Source organism: Pituophis catenifer, unplaced genomic scaffold, assembly GCF_029215685.1.
Source record: "Pituophis catenifer annectens isolate HBS135680 unplaced genomic scaffold, rPitCat1.0.hap2 SCAF_7, whole genome shotgun sequence".
Lineage (NCBI taxonomy): Eukaryota > Metazoa > Chordata > Lepidosauria > Squamata > Colubridae > Pituophis > Pituophis catenifer.
The window spans coordinates 9,543,459-9,569,402 of NW_027256887.1; the positions used below are offsets into that span (position 1 = coordinate 9,543,459).

At 46.7% G+C, this 25,944-nt stretch overlaps 1 protein-coding gene across 1 annotated transcript in view; it reads left to right on the forward strand.

Annotated features, from left to right (window-relative positions):
• LOC139319581 (potassium voltage-gated channel subfamily KQT member 1-like) overlaps nucleotides 1-24,056 on the forward strand; it is a 173,552-nt gene extending 149,496 nt beyond the window's left edge. The window contains exon 14 of the mRNA XM_070947484.1: nucleotides 23,928-24,056. Coding sequence (XP_070803585.1) covers nucleotides 23,928-24,056 — 129 coding nt within the window. The remainder of the gene's footprint in view (nucleotides 1-23,927) is intronic.
• The last annotated feature ends 1,888 nt before the right edge of the window (nucleotides 24,057-25,944 follow it).

The following is a 25,944-nucleotide window of genomic DNA, read 5'->3' on the forward strand; positions in this document are numbered from 1 at the left end:
AGGATGATTATTAAAAGACTCCTGAGGTATTTTTACAGATTTGTCAGATGATTTGTCATGTCCATTCCTCCCTGAATGATCCCAGCACTGAATAACAATCCGCCTATGTTATTACAAGTGTCACCTTTAACAGTTGGCTTTCATGGGAGACAGATAATGCTGAGCATTACACATCCCTACAGACGGAGGTGCCTGTTCACCAGTACTTAAACAACTTTCAACCAGTGGTGGGTCGCCCCCGGTTCGGACCGGTTCGCAAGAACCGGTAGTAAAATCGGCAGGAGGCTCCGCCCACCAACCCCAATGTCATCAGGACACTTCTGCGTATGTGCAGAAGTGCGCAAGCAAAGCAAAGTTCGAATCCCTAGTGTCGCATAATGGGGTGAGCTCCCGTTACTTGTCCCAGCTTCTGCCAACGTAGCAGTTCGAAAGCATGTAAAAAATGCATGTGGAAAAATAGGGACCACCTTTGGTGGGAAGGTAACAGCGTTCCGTGCACCTTTGGCGTTGAGTCATGCCGGCCACATGACCATGGAGATGTCTTTGGACAGTACTGGCTCTTCGGCTTTGAAACAGAGATGAGCACCGCCCCCTAGAGTCGGGAACGACTAGCACATATGTGCGAAGGGAACCTTTACCTTTACCAGGTACAGGACGGTGTTCTTCAAGAGACAGAGCATTGTCTACAGATGAAGACCAGTCTTCTCAGTCAGCCAAAGCTGCAAGTTTTCCAGTTCCTACCATCTGGTCTGTCCCTTCCTGCCTCACCACCAACAGCAGGCCAAGGTCCAAATTCAAATGTATACAACAAGTTATTTTGTTTTGGAAGCTTCAACGCACTGGCACATTTTTGACAAAACATCTCATAGAAGGTTTCTCTGCTGCCAAATCTGAAGCCTTTGTGGCCTTAAGAAAGTTCCTGGTTTGTCCAGGCTTTTGAGATGATCTGATTTATTTTTATCCTTCTTTTGAAGGCTGAGTACCCTACTCTCCTGCAGTTTCGCTTTTCTAAACATTCCCTTGAAATAAATTTCTTTTGTTTTTGTTTTTATGCCTGTTCACTGCTGCTTCAGAAAGGGCTTCAGAAGGGAAACTCTTGACTGCCATTTCTTAAAACAGAGGCCAAAGATTGCATACGATGTTCTATCCTAAACAAAAATGAAAAAAATGAAAAAAATCTCTAAGAGAAGAGGCTTCTGTACATTTCAAAGTTTATGTCGCCACCAGTGCAGTGTGAAATCCTACCGGTTCGCACCGGTTTGGACAAACCGGTAGTGATAAAAGCTACCGGTTCGCCGAACTGGTAGTAAAAAAAAAAGCTACCAGTTGGTCCTAACCGGTATTTCTGACGATCAGCTGTGCCACGTGATTTATATTCACTAGAAAGCAGGAAATCCTGCTTTCTAGTGAATCTAAATAGCGCAGCATAGCTGTACCTCCCCTCGCTGTTCTACTTGCCTCAGAAAGCGTCCTTTTTCCACCTGAAGCACACATTTGGTTCGCACTGCGAATGCGCAAATGCACTGCATGCATTTGGTGCATAATGTGCATGCAGTGTGCATTTGGCACGCACTACGGATGTGCGCACACGCAGCATGCGTTTCGCACGCACCGTGCATGCACGGACAGCAAACCAGTGGCAATCCACGGAGGATTTCACCACTGCACCAGTGCCTTGTCTGAAATATCAAAAGAAGATGATTGACAACAATTAGGTGATTTGGGGTGAAAAGTCAGAGGAGCCAAAAGCTGGATTTGCAAACAAATATTAACCAATCATACTTAGCCTACTTTCTCAGGAATATTAGCTAGACTAGACGTTTTCAAGTGTTGTCTTGAAGAGTGTGTGACTTGTGACTTATATGTATCTAGAGATGATGTGGGGGGTTAAACATTTAGAATAATGTTTTAGAATTTCATGAGGGCTGGGGAATTCTGGGAATTGAAGTCCACATGTCTTCAAGTTGCCAAGTTGCCAACACTGGATTAGAGAGTGTCTAATGCCTCATGACTTCATGAGAAATGTCCTTTCATCATTTTCATGTTATTGTGGTTAAGAACCAGAGGTGGGCTGCTGGGGGTTCGCAGGGGTTCAGGAGAACCTCTAGCTAAGGTTCTGTGCAGTTCGGAGAACCCCCAAATCCCACTCCTGGCTGGCTCCGCCCACCCCACCCCTCCCAGGAGTCCCCACGCGGCCTGTTTTGGATGCAGGTAAGCATGCGGAGGCTTGGGGAGGGTAAAAAACGGGCCTACCAGAAGTTTGGGAAGGCTGGAAATGGGCCCTCCAGAGCCTGGGGAAGCTGTTTTCGCCCTCCTGGAGGCTCAAGGAAAGCTTCCGGAGTCTGGGGAGGGCAAAAACGCCTTCCCCCACCCCCACCGTGGTGCAGGAGGCCGACTAGGCCACGCCCACCATGGCCACGCCCACCCAGCAACCGGGCAGGGAACCCCTTGCTAAAATTTTTGAACCCCACCCCTGTTAGGAACAGATGCCCAAGACCATGTGTCTGGCAGAGAAGTTTGCTCGTTATTGTTTTTTTTTGTATTTATTTCAGAGCTGTTCTTCAGAACAGTTATTTCTCCTAGAAAACAGTGGAAGTCCTTTAGTCATCATTTCACTTCAGCTTATCTCAGCCAAAAGAAAAGATAAGAACAATGGCAATTGCCGAGCCTCCTTCGTGAGGTAGAGATACATCCATGTTGGGTTTTTTAAAAAAGCGAAGCTGGTAACCACCACTATAAGAGTGCGGCTGCCATTTGAAGTTGTTGACACACAGACACACGGACACTTTGATTAGCTCTTTTTCCATTCTCCTCCTAACCACTCTGCTCATAAAGGAATTTGTGTTTTTTTTTCCTCTGGACACGTAAAATCCATTATTATATTCAGGCTTCCTCGAGTAGCTGAAATCAGCACACAGATGCCATCTCCATCCTCACTTTTGGGCAGGCCTGGCTAAGCAGAAGTTACGTTAGACTGCAACTTAGATCATTGCTGTTATTGTTGCAAGAGGAAAAAGAGGAAAATCTAACTTTCTGATGGATTATATTTCTTGAAAGATCAAGGAACTGGAGCAGTGGTGGTTTGCTCCCGGCTCTTTCCGGTTCTTTAGAACCGGTAGTAAAAGCGGTGGGAGGCTCCTCCCACCCACCCGGACATCATAATTGACGATCTGCACATGTGCAGAAGCGTGCGCATGCACTCCCATTGCAAACCGGTAGGAAAGGTAAGTAGAACCCACCCCTGAACTGAGGGAATGTAAAGGATTATGCAGCAATAGGATGGAGGGATGAAGGAGGGATGGAGGGAGGGAAGGAAGGATTAACATATAGTAGTTGCCATCGTACTTATGGTAGATTTTTATTTTTATTTTTTTGCTTTAATTTATATGCCGCCCTTCTCCGGAGACTCAGGGCGGCTTACAATGCGAAGATTAACTCTTCTTGCATACTTAGTCTTTCTAAATCAGTGTTTCCCAACTTCATCAACTTTAAAATATGTGGGACTTAAGCTCCCAGAATTCTCCAACCAGCATCTTGACTGGGGAATTCTGGGAGCTGAAGTCCACACCTCTTACGTTGAAAAACATTGACATGGATAAACTCTGTTCTAAATAAGGATACCTATAACATGCAACCCTATAAGTTCTTTTCTGAGGGCAAGCCACACTCAATACAATAATGTTTATTTCTAAGTGGAGCTCTAGGTTTATTATATACAGCGTTGGAATGGAAGCAAATTTCAAAAACAAGTCAGAATGGCAGATGCCACCGTGCAATGCACATTTAAGAAGGTTTTAATCATGTGTTTTAGCCTCCAGGCCCCTAATCATTTTTGTTACTCATCTCTGCGCTATTTCCAGAGTCTTGACATCTTTTTTTACATTGTGGTGACCAAAACTGGATGTGGTATTCTTACCAAGGCCTTATAAAGCAGTAGTAACACTACATGTGATGTTGGTTCTATCCTTCTTTTAATACAGCCAATGATTGTGTTGGGTTTTTTTGATTCCTCCTCCTCCTTCTCCTCCTCCTCTTCCACCTCCTCCTCCTCATCCCTAGACAGTCACATGAAAACAAAGTAATTGATGAAAATAATAGTGTGAAGCAGTGGGGAAATACCAGCCAGAGATGATATTTGCTGGTCCTCCAAGTACTCAAAATTTCCGCTACTGGTTCTCCGAACTACTCAAAATTTCCGCCACCGGTTCTTCAGAACCTGTCAGAACCTGCTGGATTTCACCCCTGGTGTGAAGCTTCTAACTTGCTGGAAGCATTTCACATAGTGTGAATAGAAGCAAAGTATTATGTGAATAGCCAGTGGTGGGATTCAAACAATTTAACAACCGGTTCGCTGCCCTAATGACTGGGTGGGTGGGTGTGGCCATGGTGGGGATGGCCAGGGGGTGTGACAAACAGCACTTGACCTCCTGCACCCCCTTGGGAGCAAAAATGGGTCGCTGGGGGGGGGACACACCCCTGCGCCCCGTTTTGGGCCTAGTAGGCCTCTCTACACTTACCTGGGAGCCAAAATGGGGCGCGTGGGGACTCCTGGAAGGGGAGGGGAGGGGTGGGGCGGGGCCAGCCAGCAATTTAACTACTGGTTCACCCAAACCAACTCGAATCGGCTGAATCCCACCACTGTGAATAGCCAAGACAAGGAGTCCTCCCATTCATGAACAATTCTGGTCAATCTTACCTCCGTTCAGTTTTTGGGCTACTGATCAAGAGCTGCAAACTCATCCGCAGAGATTCTCCCCTTTCAGAACTTCAGGAGACAGAAGGAGGAGTGAACAAGAAGCTTTTCCTGTGTTTACTGGTTTTTTAATGTTGTTTCCTGTCCTGAGTCGCCTCTAGACAAGGTGGGAGGCACACAAATCTAACAAACAAACGAAATATTCAGAGTAAAAGTCATGCAAAGGTATGGAAGAGAGAAAGTGAGCCTTATTTTAGCTAAATTAAAATGTGGTGTAAAAGAGAAACCACTGCTAATTAAGTCATGGAAAATGAAAACAAGAAAGAGAAACCTTATAAGTTTTTTTTTTTCTGAGAAAAGAAAAGATTGAACTGATAATTTTTGGATCTAGTAATTTAAAAAGGAGGAAAGAGGAAAAAGAATACAATGATACTTACTTGACAGGAAAAAAGAGTGGAAATATTAGATATTGTTTCCACTTTTCTTTTTCTTACTTTCTATCATTTTTGTATACTTTTTCTGTACTGAAAATACACCCAGGCGCTCTCTCTCTCTCTCCCTCTCTCCCTCTCTCTCTCTCTCTCTCTCTCTGTACTTATGTACATGTGTGTGTGTACATATGTACATATATACATAAGTACATAGATGAGAGAGAGAGAGAGAGAGATGATAAATAGAGAGATGATAAAAATAGATGATTATATAGGGAGACAGAGAGACAGAGAGAGAGACAGACAGAGAGAGAGAGACAGACAGAGGCAGAGACAAACACAGAGACACAGAGAGAGAGAGGGAGACAGAGACAGACAGAGAGACAGATGGGTAGATGATAGATAGACAGAGAGAAAGAAAGAAAACAGAGAGAACATTTGATCGATTAACACAATGTGTATCAGATACACACTTGAACACAGCTTGAGGTACCCAACGTGGCATCATTATAAGCAGCTATTGTAGTCCAACAATTACTACCTTTACAAGCAGTGAAATCTTCTCAATCCTGAAATTGCCATATTGCCATAATTCTCTCGGGGATAAGCTGCTATTAATAAGCTTCCAACCCAGGTTATTTCACTTCTTCTCTACAGCTTTCCACCCACCGTAGCCAGCTTAACAGTTGCACTTTCTACATTTTTTCAGAGGCCTGAAAGCTCTTGAATGCTATCATTGTCCCAGTAAGCGTATTATAACTGGTACCAGCCGCAGCTCGTCTTCTGCAAGCCGCTTTGGTACCTTGAAATGACAAGGAACAGAGGCCTTTGTAAATTGTATGTGACAGCTCTCCAAGGGCTGTAATCAAGCGTCTTTCCCTCTTCCTTTATACCTTCCTTGCTAAGCTCCTTTGTGGTATGAAGCGACTTTGGGCAGAGAGGTGGCTCACATGGGCACGTGTGATGACTCAGCATAGTGAGTTGCAAATGTCCGGATCTGATCTTTTGGAGAATAGAATAGAATAACAGAAGGAAGGGGGACCTTGGAAGTGTTCTAGTCCAACCCCCTGCTTAGGCAGGAAACCCTACACCACTTCAGACAAATGGTTATCCAACATCTTCTTAGAAACTTCCAGTGTTGGAGCATTCACAACTTCTGGAGGCAAGTTGTTCCACTGATTAATTGTTCTAACTGTTAGGAAATTTCTCCTTAGTTCTAAGTTGCTTCTCTCCTTGATTAGTTTCCACCCATTGCTTCTTGTCCTGCCTTCAGGTGCTTTGGAGAATTGCTTGACTCCCTCTTCTTTGTGGCAGCCCCTGAGATATTGAAACACTGCTATCATGTCACCCCTAGTCCTTCTCTTCATCAAACTAGACATACCCAGTTCCAGCAACCATTCTTCACATGTTTTAACCTCCAGTCCCCTAATCAGGGGTGAAATCCATCACGTTCTGACAGGTTCTGGAGAACTGGTAGCAGAAATTTTGAGCAGTTTGGAGAACCGGCAGCGGAAATTTTGAGTAGTTTGGAGAACCGGCAAATAGCATCTCTGGCTGGCCCCAGAGCAGGGTGGGAATGAAGATTTTGCAATATCCTTCCCCCAGGAGTGGGGAGGGAATGGAGATTTTGTAGTATCCTTCCCCTGGAGTGGGGTGGGAATGGAGATTTTGCAGTATCCTTCCCCCAGGAGTGAGGAGGGAATGGAGATTTTGTAGTATCCTTCCTCTGGAGTGGGGTGGGAATGGAGATTTTGCAGTATCCTTCCCCTGGAGTGAGGAGGGAATGGGGATTTTGCAGTATCCTCCCCCTGCCATGCCCACCAAGCTACACCACTCCCACCAAGCCACATCCACAGAACCGCTAGTAAAAAAAATTGGATTTCACCACTCCCCCTAATCATCTTCGTTGCTCTTCTCTGCACTCTTTCTAGAGTCTCCACATCTTTTTTGCATTGTGGCGACCAAAACTGAATGCAGGATTCCAATATTTGTTGATGGAAACATTGTTCCAGAGACATCTGTTTTATCAGCTGGGAAACAGCTACAGATAGTCCTCAACTTATGACCGTAATCGAGCCTAATGTTATTGTCGCTAAGCGAGACAATTGAGTGAGTTTTGCCCCCATTTACGACCTGGCTTGCCCCAGTTGTTAAGGGAATCACCGCAGTTGCTAAGTTAGTAAACCCGGTTGTTAAGTGAATCCGACTTCCCCACTGACTTTGCTTGTCAGAAGGTCGCAAAAGGGGATCACATGACCCCGGGAGGCTGTGACCGTCATAAATACGAACCAGTTGTAAAGCATCCGAATGTAAATCACGTGACCAGGGGGATGCTGCAATGGCCATAAGTGTGAAAAATGGTCATAAGTTACTTTTTTTAATGCCGTTGTACCAGGGGTGGTATTCACTTACCTTCCCTAATGGTTCGCAAATGTGCATGTGTGCATACGCAAGAGCCTCAAAAACGTGGAAAAATGGGACGTCATGACGTCCGCGCGGGTGAGCGGGGCATCCTGCAGTCACCCCGACCGGTTCTCCCGAACCGGATAGAACCGGCCGAATACCGCACTGCGTTGTACCTTGGAATCAGGGCTAGGTTCTAAAAATTTTTACTACCGGTTCTGTGGGTATGGCTTATTTTGTGGGCGTGGCTTGATGGTCATGTGACAATTCTTTAGGATTTAGCAGAGGTACTGGTCTACCAGGCTTTTAACTGCTTGCAGAGCTGTACCGGTCTACCCATTTATTTTTGCAGGCACCGGTCTACTCATTTGTTTTTGGAGGCACCGGTCTACTCATTCGTTTTTGGAGGCACCAGTCTACCACCACATTGCCTTTTAACACTGATCAGCTGTAGGGCGGCTCTTTGAAGCCCCGCAGCAAGAGTTTAAACAGTTTTTTTCCTTCTAGCCAATCAGCTGGGACTCAGGAGGCTGCAATAGATTGGGGGTGGGGGCCAAATAAAAGATAAGAATAATGCGGGGGGCAGGGGGGCAGAACTGGTTCAGTGATATCATATCGTCATCACTACCGGCTCGGCCAAACCGGGCCGAACCAGGAGGAACCCACCACTGCTTGGAATGGTCACTAAATGAACTGTTGTAAGTCGAGAACTGCCTGTAACTTCGCTTCCATATGATATGTTGGGTGGAAACTGAAAAGATCTTCAAAGGGACGTTCCCTCCATAGTTTCCTGCTCCACACAGCCCAGTTCAAGCTCCCCAAAGCTTGCACCACAATAAAAAAAATGCAAAAGTACCAAAAAAATGCAAAAAATCAAAACATAAAATACAAATGAGATGGACATGACCTTGTAGATGACCCTCACTCAAGGACCTTGGAGTAGTCATATCAAATGATCTAAGTGCCAAAGCCCACTGTGACAACATTGCCAAAAAGGCATTAAGATTTGTTAACCTAATCTTGCGTAGCTTCTTCTCTGGTAATATTGTACTGCAAACTAGGGCATACAAAACCTTTGCTAGACCAATTCTCGAATCCAGCTCATCTGTCTGGAACCCGCACTGCATATCGGACATTAATACAATATAGAGAGTCCAGAGGTATTTTACGAGAAGAGTCCTCCATTCCTCTACCCGCAATAAAATCCCTTATGCCACCAGACTTCAAATTTTGGGCTTAGACAACTTAGAACTATGCCGACTTCGGTCTGACCTAAGTGTAGTACATAAAATCATCTGCCACAATGTCCTACCTGTCAATGACTACTTCAGCTTCAACCGCAACAATACACGAGCAAATAATAGACACAAACTCAAAGTAAACCGCTCCAAACTCGATTGCAGAAAATACGACTTCAGCAACAGAGTGGCCAATGCCTGGAATGCACTACCTGACTCTGTGATTTCTTCCCCAAACCCCCAAAATTTTAACCTAAGACTGTCTACTGTGGACCTCACCCCATTCCTAAGAGGTCTGTAAGGGGCGTGCATAAGCGCACCAGCGGTGCCTACCGTCCCTGTCCTAATATTCCTTTTTACTCTTGCTCTTTTCATGTATTCAAATTATGTTTATACTTTTACCTGTTATCTTATATATGCTTGACAAATAAATAAATAAAATAAATAAAATAAATAAAATAAGTAAAAAATAATTGTGTTCATGCTTGCAGTGCCACAAAACTCTTGGCGGCTATAGCAGCAACCAACTCTCCTTGCGAGTTTCTCCGGCATGTCTGCAGCGGAAAAAGTCCAAACATCTCCTGGTCATAGCACAGCTGCCGTCTAGAACAGCCTTTGAATCCCTATCATGCCATGTGCTCTACACAGGCCAGATATTCTCCTTGTTTGGAGCATTGTGCAGCGTGTGTTTTGTCTGCCCAGGGAGGTTGCCCTGCCAGGGCTCTTTCTGTACCAGTCTAGGGCAGCTGTTCCAAAGCCAGCGATTCTTCCCTCTTTGGCTACCCCTTTTTGACGCTGCCAGGCGAGCTCCGGTTTCAGCGAAGAATTTGATGGTCGCCTGGTAAGTGTATAACTCACAATAGAAGCTTTGTTCCCCCCCCAAAAAACACTTCAAACCTCCTAACCTTCCTTCAAGGGCTGCAGCTTACTGGTTTTCAATTAATGATGCCGAAGTTGTTACTATAAATCATACAAATTCTAGGCAGATCCTATTCTTTGGGGAGGTTAGGATTCTCTGTCAGATATGTGAGTTTGTTTCTGAAGTCCCGAAGGCCTTGATTTTAGCATGTTCTGGCATTTAAAAGGTGTGGATGAGAAACAAAACAAGACTTCTCAACAAACAGCTCCCTGTGGGTTTTTTTTAATGAGTATTTTAAGAGGTTCCTAGTCTCAAGGTCACGGAATTACAATCCCATTACATTTGATTTCTAATCTGAAGGTCCGTACTAATTATAGAACGCATGGGGTTTGGTTTGGTATGATTTTGCCCTTTCGCCAAAGGCCGTGTTTAGTCTGACAGAACAACAGCGCTTAAAAATGGAGAAAGGCTTACTTGTGTGTCCTCTGCATTTTGTTCATTCTGTGATACAAACACAGATGCAGCGTTCTCCAGTCCAAGTAACCTGCCAGCCATTCTTTCTTCGTAGCTTAAACGCTTCTGAAAAAGAAATGTGAACATGAACATTAAAGAAAATTAAAGAATGCTCAAATTTCCATTCAGTCAGGAATGGGATTCTACCGGTTCGGACCGGTTCAGTAGCTCCGACGATCAGCTGGGAGCGAACCGGTTCATCCCGACAATCAGCTGGGCCTACCCGCCCGCCCGCGCTATTTTCCTACCTTTATCTTCTCAGCTGATTCGCGCGACAGAGCGATTCGTGCTCTGCCGCGCCTCAGCTGTGTCTCTCCTCCAGAGAAACGCGGAAGTGAAGATTTCTTCAAAATGCGCACACGATCAACGAACCGGTTGTTAAACCGGGAGGATCCCACCACTGCATTCAGTATAACACAGCTCACGCTAAGGTTACCCTGGGAATTACTCTTCGTTGATAAGAGTAGGACAAACAACTGTGTTAATCGCTGTCGTTAGCCGATGTGAGATGCGAGTTGGGGTTGAAAATTATTGATGATAGCTTCACAACCACACAACCAGCATTGCTCCCTTTCAGTTGTCTTTCCTTCTCCATCTCTGGGCCAAATCCAACCACTTGCTCATGGAATAACAGAGCCTGGACAAAGGATGTGTGTTGCCTCTTCCTCTTTCATTGCTTACATGGGTGGAAAGGGCAGAACATGTGCTAGGAGAAGGGAACCGGGCCATGTTAGCGGTGGGCCAGTATGCACATGCATGCATGCAGATCAACTCATGTGAGTGGCGTGCTGGTGGGCACACACTTGTGCAAGTTGCACGTGTGTGCCAGCTCGCTGCTCATGAGGCCCAGTTGTGAATAGACCATAGCCCAGTAGTGGGCAGAGGCCCAGAGTTTGGGGATCCTTGCTTTACAGCACTCTCTGAGTGGTTTACCGACCCAGTATATTGCCCCTAACAATCTGGGTCCTCATTTTACCAATGGAAAGTCAACCGTGAGCATGGTCAGAATCGAACTCCTGGCATTCTAACCACTGCGGCACCATGGCTCCTAATCTTTGAAGGGGTTGTTGGAAGAAATGTCCATCGGGGTTCAGTTCCAAGTGGGGAGAAAGACACTGAAAACGTGGAGACTGCTTGGAAAGAAGGTTTAATGGGACCATGGGTGTTTTGGATCCTGGGCAAAATGAGCACATGGGTGAGAGAGAGAGAGAGAGATTTATACCCTCCCTTGGGCCCCGCCTTGGAGCTTCCTGTTCCTGTGTAAGGGCAGGTATCCTGATTGGTGGTCAGACTCCCATGAGGCCATGCAGGGGTAACTTAGTAGGTTGCCTTGAATCCCAGGCTTGGTTGAATCTTGCTGGGTGATGTAATCTTCCCAGGTGCCATGTGGTGAGATGGGTAGAGGGCTAATCCTATTACGTCCTGAGGGTGAAGGTCTTTTGTGTTGTAGATAAGCTGGCCCAGCCTTTCTGGGGCTATTAACAAAGGTGAGGGCTGCTTTCCAAGAGCATGTTTCTCTTTTTTTCATCCATGGAGGTATAATATTCTGTCTTTTTAATATTTCCTAGAATATTTCATTCTTCTAGGAGAGGAGTGGGTGCTAACTTTCTACAGGGTCTCACAGAAAAGAAGGTGTAGTTCTAGGGATAGGACAAGAGGCAGTGGTGGGTTTCACTTACCTTTGCTACTGGTTCGCTCGCGCAGAGCCTATATTTGATGACGTCCGGGCGGGTGGGCGGAGCCTCCTGCCGCTGCTACTACCGGTTTGCCCGAACCGGTGCAAACCGGTGGCAATCCATCACTAACAAGAGGTTTAGTAAAGCGCAAACCAAATTCAAAGCAAGGAGGAATTTCCTGACAGTGGGAATTGTGAAGAAGGGAACAGTTTCTCTCCTGGCGTCATGGAGGCTCCACACTGAAGGTTTTCAAGCAAAGGTTAGACATCCATTTGTCCCGGATGATCTGAGAATTCCTGTGCTAACCAGGGGATTGGACTAGATGACCTCCAAGGTTATTTCCAACTTTAGGATTGATTCCTGCTTCAGGCTTGCAAAGATCTTCCATCCCCTGCAAGGAGAAATTGGGCATAAGATGCTCCAGCCTTGTGTTCAATTAAGCCTTTCTTATCCCATGAAGAAAAATTTACCTCACAAAAGTTGTAAAAGATGAAAGCACTTCGATCAATTAAAAGCAGTAGCAGCAAGCAACGAAAAAGTAAAAAACCGAAGACCTCAAATTAAACCTGGGCCTGTGCTTAAATGAGAGGAAATGCCTCCATTATTATGAACAATGCATAATTCTTTTTAAAAACAATGTAAAATAAATAAAATGGCTCTTTGAGTCCAGCTCAACTTCCACGAAAGCCAAGACTTCTAGCCACCTCATGGAATCGGACGAAGGCTGTTCGCCGAGAGACAAACACAACCGGAAATTAAGCAACTCGGTGAAACTAGAGGGAGGGGGGCAGAATTGCAATTTAGGAAAGCAGAGGTTAATTATATTGTTTTGACGCTTGGAGCCTGGCCAGGACACTAGGGGCAAACACCTGTAATGTTGCGAAAACTGGCATGGGAAAATAAGCCGCACAGGGAAGGAAATTTCCCTCCTCATTCCGGTTCCAAGCTTTTCATGGGACTTGTTCTGCTAGATTGGCAACTTTGGACGGAATATTTTGAATTCTGACATTTGAAACAGATCCGCAGGTGTGAGATGGAGGCGTGGAAGGAGGCATGTAAGATGGGCTGGAGCTTAAATCATTCTATCCGTAGACGCCATCTTGACTTTTTTGGACCGCACCCGGTAGATTAAAGTGCCTTTTCTTCCACAGTAATAGCAATAGCACCAGTAGTAGGTTCCACTTACCTTCGCTACCGGTTCGGAACTGGGAGCGTGCTCGTGCGCGCGCTTGCTTCCCTCGCGCGCAGAGCTTCTGTGCATGCACAGAACCTTCTGCACATGTGCAGAGTGTCCATGATGATGTCCGGGCAGATGGGCAGAGCCTCCCACCGCCTTCACTACCGGTTCGCGAACCGGTACAAACCCACCACTGAATAGCACTTAGATTTATACAGTGGTGGACTGCTGCCGGTTCGGACCAGTAGTTCTGATGATCAGCTGGCCTCGCCCAGCTGCCCTATCCTGTCCTATATTTCCTTCTTTCTGGCTCAGCTGATTCACGCTGCACAGCTGATTTCCGCGCCTCTACTTACCAGGGCTGCCTTAGAAGGTAAGCAGCTGAGCTTCAAATTGCTGTATTTTGAATGCTGCTTGTAAGCGCATTAGGCGTGTGTGTGTGTGTGAAGCACGCAAAGTGCGCACTCACAGAACTGGTTCTTAAACCAGTTACAGCCCACCACTGGATTTATATATACTGTCACTCCACATTTCTTCATAGTCCTCTCTAAGATGCATCAACAGAGGGATAGAATCAAGATCACGTGAAGTGTTAATGCCACTTTATCATGCCTTGGTAAGGCCACACTTGGAATACTGCATTCAGTTTTGGTCGCCACGATATAAAAAAAGATGTGGAGACTCTAGAAAGAGTGCAGAGAAGAGCAACAAAGATGATTAGGGGACCATAAGGTAAAATATATGAAGAACAGTTGCAGGAACTGGGTATGTCTAGTTTAATGAAAAGAAAGACTAGGGGAGACATGATAGCAGTGTTCCAATATCTCAGGGGCTGCCCCAAAGAAGAGGAGTCAAGCTATTCTCCAAAGCACCTGAGGGCAGGACAAGAAGCAATGGGTGGAAACTAATCAAGGAGAGAAGCAACTTAGAACTAAGGAGAAATTTCCTGACAGTGAGAACAATCAATCAGTGGAACAACTGGCCTCCAGAAGTTGTGAATGCTCCAATACTGGAAGTTTTTAAGAAGATGATGGATAACCATTTGTCTGAAGTGGTGTAGAGTTTCCTGCCTAAGCAGCGGGTTGGACTAGAAGACCTCCAAGGTCCCTTCTAACTCTGTTATTCTATTCTATTCTATTCTATTCTATTCTATTCTATTCTATTCTATTCTATTCTATTCTATTCCAACATAGAAAAACAATGAAGGACCGGCCCGCAGTGCCTCTGCCAGCAAAAATCGAACTCCATTTTTGCTGACAGAGGGTTGCAGAAGGCCGTTGCAGCTGAAAACATCCCTCCCAAGCTCCGTTTTTGCTAGCAGAGGGTTGCAAGAGGCCATCGCAGCTGAAAACGGAACTTGGGAGCCCGTTTTCGCTGGCAGAGCACTCAGGCCACCACAGGCGCCCTCGACATGAGTGATGTCGAGCTGGCCACACACACCCAGCCACGCCCCCCTCCCCCCCCCCACCCCCGATATCAAACACAACCCTGATGTGGCCTGCAATGAAATCAAGTTTGACACCCCTGCTCTAAAGCTCTATTTGTCTCAGGACCAATTAGGAATGTTTACATGTATATTTGCATGAAAAATTTCACAAGGGCGGTTATGAACACATATTGTAGTCCCACCCATCTTTTTTTTAAAAAAAATGCCCATGATATTCAAAGGACTGCAATGCTGGTTGGGGAGCCCTGCTCTATGACTGGGATCCCCAACCCTTGGGTGGCAATCCAGTACTGGGCTGTGAGCTGTTTGAAACTGGGCTGCGGAATTTAATTTAATTTAATTTAATTTCCAATTTATATACCGCCCTTCTCCCTGAGGACTCAGGGCGGTGTACAGCCAAGATAAAAAACATAGAATACAAATATTAAAACATTTAAAAATATATATAAATTTTGGCCCGAAAGTTAAAAAATCACAGACTAATTAAAAGAATTTAAAAATTTCTTAAGCCAACCCGGCTTGCTGGAAAAGATGGGTTTTCAGGGAACGACGGAAGGCATTGAGGTCATGGATTCTCCTTATCTCCGGGGGCAACTGATTCCAGAGGGTGGGAGCCCCCACAGAGAAGGCCCTCCCCCAAGTGGCGGGTGTGCGAGCAGGTGCATGCACTCAGTCCCACTTGCACAAGCAGCCTGTAAGTGTGTGTGCTCCATTTCTGGCACTGTGTCTGCCGCTTGTGCAAATAGAACTGTGCACATGTATGTACTGGCTGGCCATTCACCCAGAACCATGCCCTTCTCCTCCCTTAGAACAGAACAGAACAGAACCGAACAGAACAGAACAGAACAGAACAGAACAGAACAGAATTTTTTTTATTGTCCAAGTGTGATTGGACACACAAGGAATTTGTCTTGGTGCATACGCTCTCAGTGTACATAAAAGAAAAGATACGTTCATCAAGAATCATAAGGTACAACATTTAATGATAATCATAGGGTACAAATAAGCAATCAGGAAACAATATCAATATAAATCGTAAGGATACAAGCAACAAAGTTACAGTCACAGGGTGGTGGGAATGATGAGAAGATTAATAGTAATGCAGACTTAGTGAATAGTCTGACAGTGTTGAGGGAATTATTTGTTTAGCGGAGTGATGGTGTTCGGGAAAAAACTGTCCTTGTGTCTAGTTGTTCTGGTGTGCAGTGCTCTATAGCGTCGTTTTGAGGGTAGGAGTTGAAACAGTTTATGTCCAGGATGCGAGGGGTCTGTAGATATTTTCACAGCCCTCTTTTTGACTCGTGCAGTATACAGATCCTCAATGGAAGGCAGGTTGGTAGCCATTGTTTCTTCTGCAGTTCTAATTATCCTCTGAAGTCCGTGTCTGTCTTGTTGGGTTGCAGAGCCAAACCAGACAGTTATAGAGGTGCAGATGACAGACTCCATAATTCCTCTGTAGAACTGGATCAACAGCTCCTTGGGCAGTTTGAGCTTCCTGAGTTGGCGCAGAAAGCTCGTAAGACTAAATCTCTGTCCCAGGGACCGACCCAGATTGGATCCTGCAGACCTAGTTTAGCCAAGAGTTAAGAAGGTGGAACGGAAGCTCCCAGGTTTTTTTTTACATGGAGGAGAAGATTCTCTTGACTCCCTTCTAACTGACCATCTCCTCCTCCTCCTCCTGCTTGTCTCTGGGCACCCTCCTTGGAGAGAGAGCCAGGAGCCGTGAAAGGAGTCTCTCTGGCCCATGGTTGAATACAGGCACATTGATCTGGAGAAAGACCACGTCAATGTTTTTCGAGCTCCCTTCCCTGCCCCCAGCCCACCTCCTGCCAGCTCGCCTGAACACTCATGAAGATAATGAATCACTGTTCCGGGCTCTATAAATGACAGAAATATTCCCATCCTGGTGGCTTCGACCCTAGTTTGTGGGTACCCAGAGCAAGCAAGCTGCTTTTCTCCCCTGCCTCTGGCTGCTCTATTTAGGCCCGGGAAAGATTGATGTGGGAATCCCACAGACAGGCCTACTGTTTGTGTCGTTTGTGTAGTACAGCTCCAGCACGTAGTAACTGCCGTGCTCTGAGGCCAAGGAAAGTCAAAGAATGGAAGGAGGAGTACTGGCTAAGCCTCTCAAAGACCCCCCAGAACCCAGGGGTGGGCTTCAAAAATTTTAGTGAGGGGTTCTCTGCCCCGTTGGTGGGTGGACGTGGCCTAGTCGGCCTCCTGCACCATGGCTGGGGGGTGTTTTTGTCCTCCCCAGGCTTCAGAGGCTTTTCTCGAGCTTCCAGGAGGGCAAAAACAGCCTCCCCAGGCTCTGCAGGCCAGAAACAGCCAGCAGCTTTCCCGAGCTTCCGGTAGGCCCGTTTTTCGCCCTCCAGGAGTCTCCGCACACACCCTGCAGTTACCTGCATCCAAAATGGGCCACATGGGGACTCCAGGGAGGGGAGGGGAGGGGAGGGGAGGGGAGGGGTAGGCAGGGCCAGCCAAGAGTGGGATTTGGGGGTTCTCTGAACTGCACAGAATCTTAGCTAGAGGTTCTCCCGAACCCCTGCGAACCCCCAGCAGCCTACCTCTGTCCAAATCCCAAAATGATGTACTGCTTAACGGGAAACACCATGGTCAGCTTCAACCAATAGCCTCCCACCGGCCAGTACACTCCCATAGAGAGGGGCTTCTCCGGGTGCCGTTGGCCAAACAATGTCGACTGGTGGCCCCTAGGGGGAGAGCCTTCTCTGTGGGGGCACCTACGATCTGGAACGAGCTCCCCCCGGAGATACGGAGGATCCCGGATCTGCGCACCTTCCGTCGCGCGCTTAAAACGTTTTTATTTCATCAAGCTGGCCTGGCCTAAATCTTTTCCCCTTTTAAATATAAATTTTAAATACAAATTTTAATCTGTTTAAATTATGGGGTATTTTAAATTCAGCCAAATTATTTAATTCATTTTTAATCTATTTTAAATTTTTGTATCTCTGTGTTTTATCTTCTGGCTGTTCACCACCCTGAGTCCTTCGGGAGAAGGGCGGTATAGAAATTTAATGAAGAAAGAAAGAAAGAAAGAAAGAAAGAAAGAAAGAAAGAAAGAAAGAAAGAAAGAAAGAAAGAAAGAAAGAAAGAAAGAAAGAAAGAAAGAAAGAAAGAAAGATTGAAATGAAGCTTGCTTTAAATACAGGGATCCTTCGACTTAACAACCGTTCGTTTAGTGACGGTTCCAAATTCAACACCGCTGGGAAAAGTGACTTTTTTCCCCCCATGGTCATGTGATCAAAATTCGGATGCTTGGAAACTGGCTCATATTTATGATGGTCACAGTGTCCCGGGGTCACATGACCCCTTTGGTGACCTTCTGACAAGCAAAGTCGACGGGGAAGGCCAGATTCACTTAACAACCAGGTTATTAACTCAACCACTGCAGTGATTTAAGGGGCAGGGGTGAAATCCAGCTGGTTCTGACAGGTTCTGGAGAACCAGTAGCGGAAATTTTGAGTAGTTCGGAGAACCGGTAAATATCACCTCTGGCTGGCCCCAGTGAGGTGGGAATGGAGATTTTGTAATATCCTTTCCCCAGAAGTGGGGAGGGGGGATTTTGCAGTATCCTTCCTCCTGGAGTGGGGTGGGAATGGAGATTTTGCAGTATCCTTCTCCAGCCATGCCCACATAACCAGTAGTAAAAAAAATTTGGATTTCACCACTGGTGAGGGGCGGTTTCAGAAAATCCAAGATGGTGGCCATATTTGTGTAATCAAACCCCTGTCATTTTATTGGCCAATCAGGTGCTCATGGTCGCCATCTTGACTTTTGTGACTCCTGCAGAGATAAAGCTGGGGGGGGGTGTTTCTGTTTGGCTAGGAACTCAAGAAGAAAAGAGTGCATATTAAGAAGGTGGAGGGAATTGAAAGTAGAGCATAAAGGAATATAAAGCTTAGTCAAGCAAAAAAAAACGCTAGCTGCCTGTTTGTCCAACACCATAATAAAGATTGATGTGATTTACTTGATTAGCTGGTGCACTTTGATGGAAATCTTCCAAATAACTAAAGTATTATTATTTCCTGGTTTGCTGTATATACAGCAGTGGCCAAAATTGTGGAAACTTTTTGGGAAAAGTGTGTTTTTGAGGTTTGATGGCTAATAACACAACTTTTTTGGGTGGGAGTTTCAAGATAATCATATTCCACTGCTGGAATGACCTGGGAATAGCCCAGATCTTAACCCAAATGAAAATCTAGGGAGCTGACTAAAGAAACTTGTTAGTCAGAAGCAACCCAGCAACAAAACCCAGTTAATAGAAGCCTCATTCAATCTTGGTTTCACATTAGAACAGCTGCAGAACTAAAAGGCTTGGTTCACTCCATGGGAAGACGTTGTAAGGCCGTCATTCATGCTAAAGGTTACCCAACTAAGTATTAACTGACATGGTGATAATTTTTGTATATCTCATTTTTTTATGGTGATCATTTTTGTACATCTCGTTTTTTCTATGTGTTTCACTTTTCTCCTTTATACTGTAACTGCTATTCTAATAGCAAATCCGTCATAAAAGTTATTGCATTACATTCTTGATTAAATTATCTTTCCATTGATATATAATTTTATGGTACTACTCCAAAAAAGAAAAGTGGTGTTATTAGCTAGTTTTAGAAAATACACTTTTCCCAAAAGGTTTCCACAATTTTGGCCACTACTGTAGCTTTCCAGTAGTGGCACCCAGGAAGTCAAGAGGAGGTAGTGTAGAAAGTCAGCACCCACCCACCCACCCTCCTAGAGAAGGAAATATTTGGGGAATATTAAAAAGGCAGGACAGAATATTTCCCCTAAAGGAGAAATGGGGGGGGGGAATCTTAAGGGAGGCAGAAACCAGCCCCAGTCTCCTTGCCCCAAGCAGAAACTGGGGAGGCCAGCTTTTAGAAATACAGATTTGGTAATCAGTTCAGAAAGACTGGGTCAGACAGAAACCTCAGATAAGCAACAAGCCAAAGGTTGACAAGATTAGCTCAGACAAACACCTAGGATTTGCATTTCCTCTTTTGCCTATAGAGCCAGCCATGACCCCTACGTGACCCCTTAGGGATCCAGAAGATATAAAACCCACCCACTCTCAACTCCATTTTGTCAGCTGTCCCAGAACTGCACGCTGTGTGTGTGTTGTTTGGTTCTGTTCACCGATAAACAGACTCTTTCTTTCCAATCAACCTCCATTTTATTCCTGGCTTGGAACAGGAGCTGGATTTTTCTTCCAGCAGTAGTCAAGATGCACACATACACATAAATGGGAAGGGATTCGGTCGTACTGCAACGTCTGCCATCTTGCCTTTCTTAAAACAGACACACACAGAAACACACAAACACATGCTCCATAGATAAATAACCTGCTTTCCACTTTTTCCCCCTCGAGTAGTGACGCTAACGGGAGGCTAAGATAGCAGCAGCCACACCCCTGCAATCAAAGCCCCACCCCTTTTTTACAATTGTCATAAGGTTTGGGTCTGTAGTTCAATTTAGGTTGCTACCGGTTTGCTCGTGAGACACTTTTGTGCGTGTACAGAAGCATCCAAGCGGGGTAGGCGGAGCCTCCTGCAGCCACCACTACCGGTTTGCCTGATCCGGGGCGAACCAGTAACAACTTACCAGTAACGTTACTACTGCAACGCTCTCTACATGGGGCTCCCCCTGGGGTGCACCCGGAGGCTCCAGCTGGTCTAGAACGCGGCCGCGCGGGGGATTATGGGGGCGACGAGGCGCTCCCATGTGACACCTCTCCTGCGCGAGCTGCACTGGCTCCTGGTGGTCTTCCGGGTGCGCTTCAAGGTGTTGGTGACCATCTTTAAAGCGCTCCATGGCTTAGAGCCGGGGTACCTATGAGACCGCCTTCTGCCACCAATAGCCTCCCACCGGCCAGTATGCTCGCACAGAGTGGGCCTCCTCAGGGTGCCGTCTGCCAGACAATGTCAGCTGGCGACCCCCAGGGGGAGAGCCTTCTCTGTGGCGGCGCCCACCCTCTGGAACTACCTCCCCCCAGAGATACGTACAATAACAGACCTCCGGATTTTTCGTCGGGCCCTGAAAACCTATTTATTTCAGCTAGCTGGGCTGGCTTGAGTTAAATTTTAAAGTGATTTTAAATTGGGTTGTTTTAATTTACGGCCAAAATATCTAATTATTTTAAATTGTTTTTAAATTTTGTATGTCCTGTTTTTTACTTTGGCTGTTCACCGCCCTGAGTCCTATTGGAGAAGGGCGGTATAGAAATTGAAACAAATAAATAAATAAATAAATAAATAAATAAATAAATAAATAAATAAATAAATAAATAAATAACCCACCACTGGTTTGGGTTTGAGTAGCTGCCATTTTGACATTTTTGACCTCACCTCGCTGCAGACACTCCCTGTTTCTGGCTATGCTTATTCTTCCATGAAAATAAACATCAGTTTGGCCAATTTGCTTCTCCCTGTAGATCGCCTGCCATAAATTACTTTTTAAGTGGACCTTCTTAGCAATTCCTGGCTCTGGCTCTGTGTCCCCCCATTTCCCGCCCTCCCCCAAAAAAAACCTCTCTATTGGATAGTCCCCCTTGCAGCCAAAGCCATTAAGGTAGCACATCTGCCCGCAAAATAAAACACAGCAAAATCAAATTAAACCTAATGAAGAGCACATTGCGAAGGGCAGCCAAGGAACCCAACTGAATACAGTAAATGCCAAAATACTGAAAGGGACGGGGGCGTGAAAGGATCGGAGGACATAAATAAAAAGCATTGTGAATCACTTTATGGTACAGCTGGCGTTGATGGGCCCAAAGCGAAGTGGCTGGCATGCTGGGCCAGCTGACTTTGATTTTATTTTATTTTATTTTTAAACGATGCTTTTAATCAATACATAAAGAGCTTGGAAACTGGCAGAGCAAAGCATAGACTCTCACAACCGCCTTTCTTCCTTACAAGTCTTTGCGTTCCCTCTTCGAAAGGGGAAGAACAGAAGGAAGATTGTAGTCCGACGGTTGGGGGTTGACACAGGCAGGGGAAGGTGGCAGAGTAAGGAGCTGACCACAAAATTGCCGAGACGTCCTCCGAGAAGTCAAGAACGAATACGTGAATCAATCTGTGATCTTCAGGAGTGGAAAGGAGAGCAGCAGGGTTGGGGCAACCAACTCCAGAATCCAAGATGTCCATCAGTCAGATCAGTGGTAGTATTTAGTCGGTTCTATCCGGTTCGGGCGAAGTGGTATCAGCGGCTGTGGGAGGCTCCGCCCACCCGCCCAGATGTCATCACATCCTATTTATCCATGTTTTTGACGCTCTATACATGCTCATATTTGCGAACTGGTCGCAAAGGTAAGTGAATACCACCCCTGGGTCAGATCCAGAAGATCACAGAAGTCCAAAATCACACTGTTGTGTCGGCGCGTTACCATAGCGATGGAAATGCCTGCACCTGATTGGTTGGGACGGGGTTATGCTAAGTGCGGGAGTTACTCGTTTCCTGATTGGTTAATGCTGTTCTGTTTGCCAAGTATAAAAAGGCAAACTGTCAGATAGACTGACAGTTCAGTGTTCTAATGTTTTGCTGTTGCCTGAAATAAACTGATGTTACGTTGACATCCTCGCCTCAGTTAATGACTATAATCCAAACACAACACACACCTTGTTTCCACTGGGCTGATTAGGAATTGAAAGTCACAAGTAAATATAGCCTTGTTGAAGATGTAGAGCAAGCCAGACCACTCCTTACAGCAGGGGTGGGGAAACAATGGCCCTTGTGGACTTCAACTCCCAGAATTCCTGAGCCAGCATGGTTGGCTCAGGAATTCTGGGAGTTGAAGTCCACAAATCATAAAGGGGCCATCATTTCCCACCTTTGCCTTATAGCCTCAAGGAGCTCTTCCATGCCACCCAGATGATCACTAGATGGCATGGAATATTTAAATTTGTCAGAATCTGTGGTGGTATTCAGCCGGTTCGGACCGGTTCGGGCGAAGCGGTAGTGGCGACCTGTGGGTAGGCCTGCCTGCCCACCCCAGCACTATGCCATCCTATTTAGCCACATTTTCTAAGCTGCGTGCATGTATGCAAGCTGCGTGCACGAGCAAAGCGCATGCACAGAAGGTTGCGCGCATGTGCAGAAAGTTGTGTGCATGCACAGAAGGCACACACGCTCTTACATTTTCGGTGTGCGGCGAACCGGTGGTAAAATTATGTGAAACCAACCTCTGGTCAGAATCTCTGATGCCATCGACCCTGTTTCCCCGAAAATAAAACATCCCCTGATAATAAGCCCAATTGGGCTTTTGAGTGCTGGTTCTGTCCGGTTCGAGCAAACCGGTAGTGGTAACTGTGGGAGGCTCCACCCACCCGCCTGGACATAATGCGCGAGCACTGCGTAATGCACACATGCTCGCATTTACAAACCGGTAGGGAAGGTAAGTGAATCCCACCTCTGGGGTGCTGTATAAGCTTTCTTAGAAAGCAAAAGCAGGAGTTGGTTGGAACTCGAACAGCTGAGACGGGGCGATGGTGAGGAGGAATATTTTGGCTGTATTTACGTCAGCTTATGTTATACCACATTTTATGGAGGCAAGGGATAAATCTTGATTGTTTGAGTGAAGGTTGGAGCTGAAAGCCATCAAACAGGTCTGGCTGGTTGGGCATCACTCGGGAGAAAGGCAGAGAACTGCTGGGAGCATCTTCAGAGAGAACGGTATCTTTCCTCCAACACTCCATCTCGATCTGCTGAGGTAGCTGTGAGTTTGGACTGCAGAAATCTGGATCACCGCTGGATGGAAGCCAGAAGTTTAGAAATTGCCAGGGTTTTGGGGTTTTTTTTGCCAGGATGGGGGTCTAGATTGGAAGTCTTATATGAACTTGGCAGAAGAGGGCCATAATAGTTTTTAAAGAAGAGATGAGGTGCGAGCAAGGGTGAATGCAACCTGGATGTGTTGGCGAGAATTCACCAGTGTGTTATGTGACAGACGAATGCCAAACCCATCTTAAATCTAAGATTTACAGGACAACCATCTGCCCTGTTGCACTGTATGGCACCAAATGCTGGGCAGCAACAACAGGGACCGAAAACTATCTCCGTGGCATGGAAATGCGAATGCTCTGTTGGATATTGGGCATCTCCCTTCTTGATCACAAATGACACCATTTTGGTGTGGCACCAATTATAGAGAAGATGAGAGAAGGCCGGCTCTGCTGGTGGGAACATGTCCAGCGAGCAGCACCTTCCACCATGGCCAAGACTACCTACCAACTAGAAGTCAATGCCTGGCAACCTCACGGGCATCCAAAACAGAGATGGCAAGACACCATCAACAAAGATAGGCAAGCTGTGGGCCAGCACCGTGGAGACGCAGCTGACCATGCAACGTGGTGTTCAATGATCCGAAAAGCAGACCCATCACCCATGAGAATACACTAGGAAGAAGAAGTTTTTAAAGAAGAGATTGGATAACCGTTTGTCTGAAACGGTATAAGACGGTGTTGGCGGATCTTTTCAGCATCGAGTGCCGAAACAGGAGTGCCTGCGTGTGCGGGAGTGCCAGAAACCGGAAGAGCAGCTCACTGGATTACACGCACGGGAACACTGGAAACCAGAAGAGCAGTTCCCCAGTGCGCACACATGGTAGCGCCAAAACCGGAAGATCAGTTTAGTGGCAAAACCTGGAAGAGCAGTTCTCTGGCCTGCACGCGCGGGAGTGCCAGAAACCAGAAGAGCAGTTCCCCAGTGCGCACACATGGTAGCGCCAAAACCGGAAGATCAGTTTAGTGGCAAAACCTGGAAGAGCAGTTCTCTGGCCTGCACGCGCGGGAGTGCCGGAAACGAGAAGAGCAGTTCCCCAGTGTGCACACATGGTAGCGCCAAAACCGGAAGATCAGTTTAGTGGCAAAACCTGGAAGAGCAGTTCTCTGGCCTGCACGTGCGGGAGTGCCGGAAACGAGAAGAGCAGTTCCCCAGTGTGCACACATGGTAGCGCCAAAAACCGGAAGATCAGTTTAGTGGCATACACACGCGGGAGCGCCAAAACCTGGAAGAGCAGTTCTCTGGCCTGCACATGCGGGAGTGCTGGAAACCAGAAGAGCAGTACCCCAGTGCGCACACATGGTAGCGCCAAAACCCGGAAGATCAGTTTAGTGGCATACACGCGCGGGAGCGCCAAAACCTGGAAGAGCAGTTCTCTGGCCTGCACGCGCGGGAATGCCGGAAACCAGAAGAGCAGTTCCCCAGTGTGCACACATGGTAGCGCCAAAAACCGGAAGATCAGTTTAGTGGCATACACATGCGGGAGCGCCAAAAACCGAAGGAGCAGTTCCCCGGCGTGCACGCGCGGGAGCATTGGAAACCGGAAGAGCATATGTGCACCAGGAAGCTGAGCTATCGGTTTTGGGCAAGCGCAAATGTGGCCTTTCTGATATGCAAGCATGCATGAAGACCAGCTCGCCGGTGTGCATGCATGCACTAGAAACCAGAAGTTTAGTGCACCGGAATCCGGAAGAGCAGCGGGCGACGGCTGGCATGCCCCGAGAGATGGCTCTGTGTGCCACTTCTGGCACGCATGCCATAGGTTCACCATCACGGGTATAGAATTTCCTGCTTGAGCAGGAGGCTTAGACTAGAAGACCTTCAAGGCCTCTTCTAACTCTGTTATTCTGTTATTTATTATCTGATTTTATCCCACCTTTATTACTGTATAAGGTACTGATGGCTAACCTTTTTGCCATCGTGTGCCAAAAGCGGGGGGAGCACAGGGGGGGGGTCGCATGCGCATGCCCACACCCATAATTCAATGCACCCACACACTCCCACGCATGCACACGTGACCCCCCCCCACTCTCCCCCTCGCTTTTGGCATGTGATGGCATGGTGGGCCCGGTAGGCCAGTTTTTTTGCCCTCCCCAGGCTCCAGAGGTTTTCTAGGAGCCTGAGAAGGGCGAAAACGGCCTTCCCCAGCCCCCGGAGGCCCTCCAGAGGCTGGAAATGGCAAATTTGCCAACTTCCAGTGGGACCAGAAAGCCGTTTTTTCACTCTCCCCAGGCTGCAGAGGCTTTCTAGAAGCCTGGGGAGCATGAAAATGGCCTTCCCCCCCTCTCCGGAAGCCCTCCGGAAGCCCTCCGGAGGCTGGAAACAGGCCGACCAGAAGACGGGAAATGCTTGGAACCGATAGTAAAGGTAAGTGGAACTCACCCCTGGCCCAGAAGGCCTGAAAATTGGCTGGCTCAGTGCCGGAGCTGAGCTAGAGCAACGCTCACGTGCCCACTGATACGGCTCCGTGTGCCACCTGTGGCACGCGTGCCATAGGTTCACCATCACGGGTATATAAGGCATGAAACGTACCTTATATTCCTTCCTCTTCCAGTTGCGCCCCACAACAAACCACTTTGTGAGGTGAGTTGGGCTGGGAGAGAATAATTGGCCTAAAATCACCCCAACCAGCTTTCGTGCCTAAGGCAGGAGTGGAACTCCCAGTTTCGTGGTTTCTAAGCCAACACCTTAAGCACTACATCAAACTGTCTCTC